Source organism: Ctenopharyngodon idella, chromosome 13, assembly GCF_019924925.1.
Source record: "Ctenopharyngodon idella isolate HZGC_01 chromosome 13, HZGC01, whole genome shotgun sequence".
Classification (NCBI taxonomy): Eukaryota; Metazoa; Chordata; class Actinopteri; order Cypriniformes; family Xenocyprididae; genus Ctenopharyngodon; species Ctenopharyngodon idella.
The window spans coordinates 5,975,766-5,987,500 of record NC_067232.1 but is presented as its reverse complement, the minus strand read 5'-3'; the positions used below and the strand labels follow the sequence as shown (position 1 = coordinate 5,987,500).

The window sequence follows — 11,735 nt, the reverse complement described above, 5'->3', positions numbered from 1 at the left end:
TTGTATTGCATAAATATAATGAAAATGTCCCTGAGACTTGCTTAAGATGCAGCATGTTTAAAGGTACATTATATCATTGCATATGGGAGGACGAAGAAGTCACAAATTTTTTAGAAAGGTGTGATAGAGAAGATCCTCGATGTTAACATTCCACTGTCACTTTTACTTTTTCTATTTCATTTATATCCTAACGAGATCAAGTTTAAAAAAAGAAAGAGTATATATTTATAAATATAGGTATTCTTCAAGCAAAACGGCTTATTTCTTTAAATTGCAAAAGTATTTGTGTTCCAAGTATAGGACGTTGGCTAAAATAAATGGTAACAAATATGTCAATGGAAAAGATAACTTATATTTTAAGGAATAAATATACAGTTTTTGATGGAGTTTGGAAACCTTTCAGATCATTCTTAAAATGTGGTGGAGTTGGAAAGGTGTTAGAAGACTAAGAAATATCTTTCTGGTATTGAATATCTTTGTTGTTGTTGTTGTTTTTTGTTTGTTGGTTTGTTTGTTTTTGTTCTTATTGTCTATGTTACATGGAAATGTATATTTACATGTGTATAGTTGAAACGTAATAAAAAAAAGATTTTTTAATGTTTTTGAAAGAAGTCTCATTCTCACTAAGGATGCATTTATTTGACTAAAAATGAAATATTATGACAATTTATAATAGCTGTTTCTATTTGAATATCTTTTAAAATGTATTTTATTCCTTTGATGGTAAAACTGAATTTTCAACAGTCCAGTCTTCAGTGTCACATGATCCTTCAGAAAGTATTCTAATATGCTGATTTGTTGCTCAAGAAACATTTCTTCTTATTATAAATGTTCAAAACATTGTGCTGCTTAATATTTTTGTGGAAACTGTCATTCATTTTTGTCAGGACTCTTTGATGAAGAGAAAGTTCAAAAGAGCAGTATTTATTTGAGATCATTTTAAAGGATTAGTTCACTTTCAAATGAAAATTACCCCAAGCTTTACTTACCCTCAAGCCATCCTAGGTGTACTGTAGGCTTATTTCACACGGCTCCGGGGGGTTAATAAAGTCCTTCTGAAGCAAAGCGATGCGTTTGTGTAAAAAAAAAAAAAAACGTTTACACTTTCTTCGTAAGTTGAATACGGATGGTGGTCTGGCGGAAGCTAGATATTTTACTTCATAACTTGTTAAATATGGATTTTTTTTTACACAAACGCATCGCTTCGCTTTAGAAGGACTATATTAACCCCCGGAGCCATGTGAAGTACGTTTATGATGGATGCATGTGGATGGAGACACTTTCTTCAGCTCATAATCGTTGATCCCACTCACTGCCATTATAAAGCTCGGATGCGTCAGGATATTTATTAATATATCTCAGATTGTGTTCATCAGAAAGAATAAAGTCATATACACCTAGGAAGGCTTGAGTGTGAGTAAAACTTGGGGTAATTATCATTTGAAAGTGAATTAATCCTTTAAGGCATCCTTGCTGAATAAAATTATTAATTAAAAAAAAAATATATAAAATTATTATTATTATTATTATTATTTTAAACTTTCTGACCCCAAACCTTTGAACGATACAGTATTTTTCTTTAAATACAAAAACTTTTATATTTGTGTATTCGGTATATATTTATTCTCATTAAAATAAAATTCTTTCTTCTCGTGTTGCATGTAATTGTTTCCTGTGCACTTTGTATAGAAATCCTGCCTAAGTAGACGGTTCCAAATCAGTCACTTATGAGGTTCCATTTCAGTTCAGGAGCTGCCTTAGAAAGCAGCTGCCTATGTAGGGAGCGGGCAGCTCACTAGTTTTTTGGAACAGAGCCACATACCGGTCTGAAATGCAAGGATACTTTGAATTGCCTTCTCGTTGCCATCAGATAGCAGCACTTCCTTCACGTCAGCACAAACCGCAATCTGCCGGAAAAGAGAAAAAAGGTGAAAAATAAACAAACAAATAAATAAATAAAACAAAAGCAAGACATCCTCAGCAGCACACTGTTCGCAAGCAGTCATATCTGAAGAGCGCTGATTTTTAAAGCCCTACTCCAAACCGACCACCCGTCTCTCTTTCTCCCCTGCTCCCTCTCATCCATCTCTGTCTGTCTCTGCCGTTTTTTCATTTTATGTCTGCATTATTTTAATCATTCAATCAAATCAGTCAATACTTTTATCATTCCCGGTGGCTGGGAGCCCTCTATCTTGCTATCACTCTGTTGGGTAATTGCATTGTGACAGGGGATGATGGTGAGCGCCGAGCCTTTCATTTGCAGTGTGGCGTTTATCAGGCGGGGCCATCGCGCTCTGCTGTCACTCCTTACTCGGCTCGCGAGGCCTGCCTGATGCCCTTCATATAACTTTGTACTGCGAAGCTTCTGCCTTTGTGCTGCTCCACTGTCAGCTCTTTCTGTCCTCTTTTTATACAGTCTTTTCATTCAAGTAGTCATCTTTATCAGAGGTGCCGTGTAACAGTTGTTTGGAGAGGTGCAGTGGGCAGAAGTAGGGAGTGTGTGTGTGTGTGTTTGTAAAAGTGCTTGCAAGGATTTACATTTGTGCTTTTAAAAGATGTGATTTCAGATTACTTTCTGACATTTCTCAAACACAGAAAGCAAAAATAACTTTTTGTCACACCTGCCAATGCTGAGTGAATTTTAAAAATGTAACGTTTATATATATATATATATATATATATATATATATATATATATACTGTAATATATATAGTATATATATATATATATATATATATATATATACACATATATATATATATATACACATACATATATATATATATATATTTGTATACACATTTCTTGCCAGCCATGAAACTGCATTATGCATAATTTTTTTAATAAATATTTTCTTTTTTCTTATTTATCATTGTCCATATGAAAATGACATTATTTAGAAAATAGCATAGAGATGTGATTATTAGGAATATTAGCGTATACTGTAAACTTCTATTCAAAAGTATTTTTTAAAGAAACTTAACACTTTAGTGTCAGTGGTAACACTTTATTTTAGGGTCTTTTAACTAGTTGCTTATTAGCATGCATATTACTAGAATATTAACTGTTTATTAGTGCTTATTAAGCACATATTAATGCCTTATTCTGCATGACCTTATTCCACATTCTCAATCCAACCCAATACCTAAACTTAACAACAAACTTAATAAGCAGTAAATTAGGAGTTTATTGAGGGAAAAGTTGTAGTTAATAGTGAATACATGTTCCCTATACTAAAGTGTTACTGAAACTTTTATTTATTAAGAATTGATCAAATAGTGACAGTAAAGACAATTATAGGGCCCTGTTTTAACGATCTAAGAGCATGGCGTAGGTGCACTTAGGGCATGTCCGAATCCACTTTTGCTAGTTTAATGATGAAAAAGCTGTCGGTGTGTCAGACGCATGGTCCAAAAGGGTTGTCCCTGTTCTCTTAATGAGTCATAGGTGTGTTTTGGGTGTAACGTGCAATAAACCAATCAGAGTCTCATCTCCCATTCTCTTTAAAAGCCAGTTGCGCTTTCACCATGGCGGATTCGCTATTTACATGGTGGAATTTGCAAGTGGAAAGACTGAAAGTTTCTCCAGAGAGGAATCCATTTATTTTTAATTATTCAAAATGTTTGTGTGCTGCTCCACGTCCTTGTGTGTGTAACAAGCAGAGTGTACGTGCGTTGTGCACCTGCCTATAGGTGCATATTACTAACGCACCCTTTAAATAACAAAAAAGTACTGTGCCATTGACTTTAGACCAGGTTTTTGCTGGTCAATGGTGCAGTCGTTTTCAGTTGCCTCAAAATAGCAACACGCCAACAATGCACCTGAGCACACCTCATTTTCAGACCAGCACGCCCACAGATGGCCGCGAGTGCATTTGCTACAATGTGGCGGTGGACGTGAAAATGGTAACTGCGTCGGGCTAGCAAAAAACACTTGCACCACACCTGCTGTTGCATTGCGGCGGGTGTGTAGGGGCCCTTAATGCTACAAAAGGCTTCTATTTCAAATAAACGCTGTTCTTTTGAACATTCTAATTATCAATTTTCAACATTAATAATAACAAGAAATGTTTCTTGAGCACCAAATCAGCATATTGGAATGATTGCGAAGGATCATGTGACACTGTAGACTAGAGTAATGATTCAGCTTTCCATCACAGGAATAAATTACATTTTAAAACATAGAAAACACTTATCTTAAATTGAAATAATATTTCACAATATTACTGTTTTTACTGTATTTTTATCAAATAAATGCAGCTTGGGTGACCATAAGAAACATTAAACATTTTGTTCCTTAGTTATTTGTTTTGATAACATAATGTAACGAATATACCATGTGTTGTCACAGAGAACAGCTTCCTGGACAAATTTTCCTAGATAAAGTCATTTTGAAGACACACTTCGCAACATCATTAGCAGACAGTTTAAATGTCTTTATATGCATTGCTCAATGTTAAACACAAAGGGACTGACAAAATGAGACAATGAAGGAGAAATATCTCTGTAGAGTGATGCTGTGTTTTTTGCCCTGTGGGCAAGAGTCAGGTCACGGGGCCCGCACCACCAGCTAGCCATATGGGCATCAAGACCTGCAGGAAACCAACCAGTCACCCAAGAAAAACACGGGCGTCACTGCCAAAACCACAGCACTCCAGGGCACAGGACAAAAGAGAGATGCCATTTTTCCTGGTCAAGGACTTAAATAAACACAAGCACTAAGTCAGACCTGAGAAAAGGAGGAATGTGAGTAGCTAGAGATCGAGTGGGGGGCGAGAACGGCGATCCACTGGCGGTCCGTAATGTCACAACACGGCGGTATTGAGTGGAGAGATACGGGAAGGCTGGTCTTGTGAAGGCGAAATCGATAACATGTTAAGCCTGTCCATCTGGAGAGGCTACTACAAACTACTATACACTACACACAGCCAGAGCCTAAGCCACTGGTGTGTGTGTGTGTGTGTGCGTGTGAGACCAAGAAATAAAGTGCTTGCATATGCAAGCCCGTGTGTTTGAATGCTTCTGATGAAGTTAGCCCATTGGGCCACGTGTGTTTATGGTCACTGAGGTAGAAATGTCAATGTGCACCAGCCGATTTCATGTTGCTTACAATATGCCCATGTTAGATTACCCATGCTGATGCAAATTGCCCATTTGCCTGTGATTGTCTGTCTGTGTGAGAGTACTGTATGTAATTTTTGCGTTCACTTTTGACTTACCATGAGCCCGGCAAGGCACGTCATCCCTCCACCCAGCTCACACACCGAGGAGCCCCTGTGAGACAGAGAGACAGAAATGACTTGATGCGCTGTTTAGCGTAAAAATTGAAGTACATGAGTATGAGGGTGAAGTTTTTCAGTTTAAATGAGATGAAAACAGGAGGATGAGAAAGATAAAGAAAGACACAAAGAGGGAGATGGCTGTTGTGTCTTGACAATAACGCTAATTAACTTGCCCGTGTAGGGGGATGCCATTGATTGGAATGCAATTCCACTGGGCTCATTGATCTCAACCTTCCTCTCCCTTCTCTCTGCATGCGAGCGGGTGTATATGTGTTGACAAAAGAAAGTGCAATTGTTCTTTTTCCTGCTGGAAATGTGGATTTGTGGTACAGCAGGAACTGGAAGTTAATTAAACGTACGGGATCAGTTTTCTGCTTTAGTTGTTAAGTTTAGGTATTGGGTAGGATTTAGGGATGTATGGTCATGCAGAATAAGACATGTGCTTTATAAGTACTAATTAACAGCCAATATCCTAGTAATATGCATGCTAATAAGCAACTAGTTAATAGTGAGAATTGGACCCTAAACGAAAGTGTTACCAAAAAAAGAAATATTGATATTGTTAATTTGACACACAATAATCCTAAATAATCCCGCACCAGTAACTGACACTCCAACATAGTAGGTGGTGGTATTGCACCTTAACGCTGGTTGCCAACCGTTATAAGACACAAATAAGAAGACACAGGATGAGTCCGAAACCACATATTCTCTTGAGTAGGTACTTATTTTGAATAAGTAATTACTTTGTGACCAAAAAACACAAAAAGTGTATTCTATATTAGTATGAATGTATAGTATGAATGTAATTCGGTATACTACATTCACTATGTTGTCATCATCATGTGACCTACCAGTTGTGTCGCTTCACTGCCATTCATAAATCTCCTCCCATGGCCTCCTACATGCATTGTATGCACACTTCAGAATCTCGCCGGAAGTAGTAGGTCATCCGGGTACTTTTTGCTTACTCTTTAATGAGTACTGTGAATTCAGACATACTTATATTGTCACAACCTTTTTTTCGCCTACTATACAGTAGGTGAGTATGCGATTTCGGATGTAGCCACAGTGTGTAACTACTACTACTGCCGAAGAAAATAATTTGGGAGATGACCAACACTATAGCAAGACACTATACCCGCATCCAAAAAAAAAAAAAAGATTGGTCGCCAGTGCAGAAGTTTTTTTTGATTTTGTAAAATAAGATGGTGTGTGACACCCTAGTCTGCAGGAAATACACTTGTATTTTTAGATTAATTGGCCAAAGAGGTGAAACACAAAATAAACAGATATACAAGTTAAAGATGCATTTGACTGACAGAATGTTTTTTTTTTTTTTTTCAAAATGATCTATCGCAATATTATAATTATTGTTAGTGCTTTTTGCCCTCATAAGCATAGTGTGAAAATCATTATAGTGTTATAGTGTGAAATAATAATTATACTCAAAAACTATGGCATATATATAGAACTTCAAGGTACTTGCAAAAATACCATGGTGTTACTATGGTAAATGTCCAAAAATATTCACTTATTTTGTAAGTGCTATATTCTATATTTCTGATTTCTGTTTACATCAAGTGGCAAACCAACACATTAGTGAAATTGTTTAACGTACACAAGTAAATAAAGTCTTTAAAATCACAAAAAAACTTTAAAACTTTAAAAAACTTTAATAATTTATTAAAATGTCTCATGAATTTTGATAATTTTATGCTCCGAGCTGTCAAAAACTTGACGCGCAAAACATTGAAGTCAGCATAAATGCTTAACCTTGTTGCAAGAACTTGCAACCACAGTTGTGTCCCAAATGACGCACTACACACTATGCACTATGCTCAACCTTGTAATGTATGAATTTTATGAGGTTATTCTGTCATTCAACATCGGAATCTGATAGCCCATCCGCTACGTAATTAAAGCTGCAACAGTTGAGTGCATGAAGTGTCCAACATTCCACACTCTGTTTTTCTGGTTAATTATGTGCATCATCCAGGTATGTAAAGTGCACTTTTTCCTTTTGGAATTTTCAGAACACACTACTCTCACTCAGGGCCGTCACTAGCGGGGCGAAAAGTGGTGACGATTCCAAGCGCCCCCGGCTTTAGGCAAGACCTGCGATTTCAACCGAGGGGAAAAAGGAACGTGATTTCAAGCACCGGGACCCTGGATACCCCAACTACGGCTCTGCTCACACTACTTATACTACAACACACACCACATGTTAGCATCTGGCTAAATTGCCTATAGCTAGCAAAATTTTAACTGGAAAAAATGGAATTCAAACCACATGTCAGCAACTACAGATAGACATCGGAAGCAGTTTCCCCACCCTTTAAAAAGTTTATAAGCCTAATTGGCTATCCTATCTATGCATAATTAATTTATTATTTGCATTTATAATTGCCCTTTTTTTCTCAGAACAAACCTGCCATTTTTATGGAAGCTTGTTTTCACCATGGAATAAAAAATATTAAAAAATAATTGTGACTTTTTATCTCACAATTCTGACTTTTTTCTCACATTTTCGAGTTTATATCTCACAATACTGACTTTATAACATGAAATTCTGAGATGTAAACTCGCAATTGCAAGAAAAAAGGTCAGAATTGTGAGATAGAAAGTCACAATTACCTTTTTTATTTTTCATTCAGTGGCAGAAACAAGCTTCCATAAATTTTTGAGTCACACCACAACAGTTATCACATACAGACACCTCCTTTATATATAGAGACCTACAGCACCCGAATGGAATAAATCATATGAAAGGTAATTCATATAATTCCCACAGGAATGGAGGATTTACACAAAGACTATAATTTGCATAGAGTTCATTTGTGTTTGTCATACACAAAATATACAGTAGAGAGTCCTTGTAGATCAAAAGCAGTCCACAGCCGCACACCAGAACTGTCCTCTCACTCACACACACGCACACACACACACACACCGGCAGATTGACTTCATCACTTTGCCAGTCATTTCTGCGCTCCGTGACAACAGTCTCCATGTGTTTGTCTGCTCTCAGCCCGTGATCCGACACCTTCCATTGACAGAGAGACAGAGTGGAGGATGAAGAGAGAGCGATTGTTGTATGAGGGAGTGCAATTAAAAATTAATGCGCACAAAACTGCTAGTATGAGCCGCGACGGGGACAAAGCCCCAGTGACAGGTAGCTATTTGGCTGTACATTGGGCTAGTGGAAAGAAAGGCGAAAAACCAAAGGGATGAAGAGAAGAGATGGGCGCTCTCTGTAAATTGACTTTTTTTTTTTTGTTCTGCTTTATCCTCCTCTTTTTCTCTTTTTGGTGAGTGCCTGATAACAGGTCTGGAAGATAGCGAGAGGGTGACAGTCCTTGATGACATACAGGAACAAGAGCACACATCGACACACACACAAACATACTACACTCACACACACACACTCATGCAAATGAACTTCAGCTTTTAATTTAGAGGTCTGAATATGCACAAAAGCGATACACAGACCAAATCACAACAGAACACAGGTCTTAACATCCTCCGTACACACACACACACACACACACTCCTGCAGAAGCACTGGCCCAAGGGCGCAAAACCCTGCTCTGTCTCTATATGCCCAGTTGACCTTCAGCTTGCCGCTGTGTGATCGATAAGCCTCTCTTCCCTCCTCTGCCTCTTGAATGTAAAAACAGGAAATCAAAGGCTTGTGTACCGCCTTGAGTGCAAATCAAAAAGTGCCCCTTGCCTTTCTGTCATATGGCCAAAGTGTGTGTGTGTGTGTGTGTGTGTGTGTGTGTGTGAGAGCGAGAAAGAGAGAGAGAATGTTATTGTACTTTGCATTGCACACATTCTGCACACCACCTGCACTGGCAATACAAATGTACAGTTTTTGCCTTGACAATAAAGCACACTTAAATTGAAATTGAGGGGGGGGGGTCTCACGTAAACATGTGACGTTTCTTCAGGCAGTAGTAGGCCATCACCTCTTCAGAAGGCCAGACACCTGAAAGAGAAAGAGAGAGAGAGGTTAGAAGAAGCATACTGGTACTCACTGTTATGCCGTAACAGCAAGCCTGTTCAAAGTACTGGGAATTATTCTTGCATACAGATACTACAAGATCGTCCTGTCAATCAAACTAGACAAGTTTTCACATTAAATTTAGTGCACATTACAGCATAATCTTGCCATGAAGAGTCCATTCAGATATGAGTGGGCTATTTGACTGACATATACCGAACCAAAAGATACCCAACCTAAAGGCACAGGGACACGTTCACAATCTGATTGGTCGGCGTTTATGATGTATTGCCTATTTTGAGACGGAACCGGTGTTGCCAAGACCGTGGTTTTCCTGCAGAATTGGGCTACTGTATCACTGTTGCCGCGGGTTTTTTCATGTCTGCGGGTTGAATGACCTCAAATAACATGATATTTAGCCCCTGGAATGCGAATTTTATCAGGGGAACCCTGTCAAAAATGTGGATTTTACCCCCAGAAAAGCAGACTAGTTTTGATTGGACTAGTTTTGGCCTAGTTTTGAGTAGAAATTGGGCGGGTTTTGTTGTGAAAACCTGGCAACCCTGGACGGAACGTACGGAACATCCAAAACAATGCTGTGTGCTGGGCTCGTTGTACAGTATATGTGTGTAGCCTACATACTGTATGGTGGTATTTTGACCAGCTGAGAATTCGAGAAGAGCTTATAAAATGTGTAAAGGAGTCAAAACAGTGTCAGGAATCCCTCCGTCACACACACAAACGATATGCGTGAGCATTCTGTCCTTTTTAGGCTATCATCTTCCTGTTTTTGGTTCGTTTACATGTCTTTGGTCCATGTTGCATTCATATATCATTTGAACCGCACCAGAGTTCGTTTGGAAGTTTTTTGGTGCACGTTCATGTAACGGAGGCCAGCTAGTAGTCGCTGTGCGAGTAAACCTCACTCCTCTGATCTCAAGAGATGCTCTAGCGACTGACACTATGGGTTGCGGCTTTTAGCCTCCTTGTTAGAGCGTCCACGCCGGAGACCCAGGTTCGAGGCCCGTGCAGAGCGGGGCGAGTAGGACCTGGGTGAGGGGTTACATTCACACATGTTCAAATGAACCGCACTAACAGAGCAATAGCACCATGGTTTGTTAAACATGCCAAGTGTGAATGCACCCTAAACCACCAATCACAACTCATTTTTTACTTGACGTTTAGAGACAGGCAATAAATGTGCATTGAAAGTGAGCAAAAACAGTAATATGGTGAAATATTTTTTATAGGCTAATTGAAATGAACTGTTCCTTGTTTGAATACATTCTAAAATGTAAGTTATTCCTGTGATGGAAAAGTTGAAGTCATTACTCCAGTCTTCAGTGTCACATGATCCTTCAGAAATCATTCCAATATGCTGATTTGGTGCTCAAGAAACATTTCTTATCATTATCAATGTTGAAAACAGTTGTGCTGATTAATATGTTTTGCGTAAATTGTGACTTTTTCAGATTTTTTGATGAATAGAAAGTTTAATTTATCTTTGCTGTATAAAAGTATTAATTTCTTTTTAAAATATCTTACTGATCTTACTGAATATACTGTATAATTATAAAACCATATGAAATACAAATGTTTATATAAACTGTTGTTGCTACTGTTAATAGTGAATATTCAACTAGTTAATCATGCATGTAGTGTAACCAACACATTTTATCTAACATTTCCTTGCATAGCAGTTGAGTGGGATTCTTTAAATCATTGATAGCCAGATCATGAAGAGACTTTAAGAACCTATGAAGTTATTCATCATAGAAAGCAAGGAAACATTTAATTTATTACATACTGCATGCTCACACAAGGACAAGCCTACTTGGTAACCTTCACATGATGCAACATAAAGACAATGTCTTTTGCACTAGCGCTTTCTCTGTGTTCATGAACGCTCCCTGCTCGCTACAGTTCGCTTCCAACACACACACATAAGATTCTGGCTACTTAGGCTTGTAAGCTGTGCACAGAGTGAGTGGGGGTCCAGCGAACGATTATCACAAGAAGCAGGCTGGTGGTCTTATCACCCACTGTCAGCCTCTGCTCCTTCTGCTAGCTCCAGCAAGAGCCATAAAGCTGCTATTGTCTCTCAGACACACACATACACACGTGAAGCTGAGGAAAAATAGTCATTTCAATAAACTTAGGCCCCTGAGCTGTCTGCCTTTGATGGGAGCTCTTATGTGTTTGGATTTGTGTGTGTAACTTTACTTTCGTTTGCAACGTATCTTCATGTATAAATTTGTGAAGTGTTTTGAAAGAAAGAAGAAATAAAACAGTGTTTTTGGTGTGCGCGCGCTCGATCATTCTATGAAAAACTGCCTTTTTAGGTTGTACGTTTCTGTAAGATTTTAAATATTCTGTCAGACAAACAAGTGTTTAAATATTAAAAAACTTAACTGTGCCAACTTAAGTTTAAAGGGATAGTTCACCCA

The 11,735-nt window shown here is 38.1% G+C and overlaps 1 protein-coding gene across 2 annotated transcripts in view; it reads right to left on the bottom strand.

Annotated features, from left to right (window-relative positions):
• Positions 1-11,735, bottom strand: part of camkmt (calmodulin-lysine N-methyltransferase) — a 114,429-nt gene that overhangs the window by 31,225 nt on the left and 71,469 nt on the right. For both annotated transcript variants that reach the window (XM_051917562.1, XM_051917560.1), the window contains exons 4-6: positions 9,213-9,273; positions 5,220-5,274; positions 1,844-1,907 (exon numbers count right to left, since the gene is read on the bottom strand). In XM_051917562.1, the coding sequence (XP_051773522.1) occupies positions 1,844-1,907; positions 5,220-5,274; positions 9,213-9,273 (180 nt within the window). The remainder of the gene's footprint in view (positions 1-1,843; positions 1,908-5,219; positions 5,275-9,212; positions 9,274-11,735) is intronic.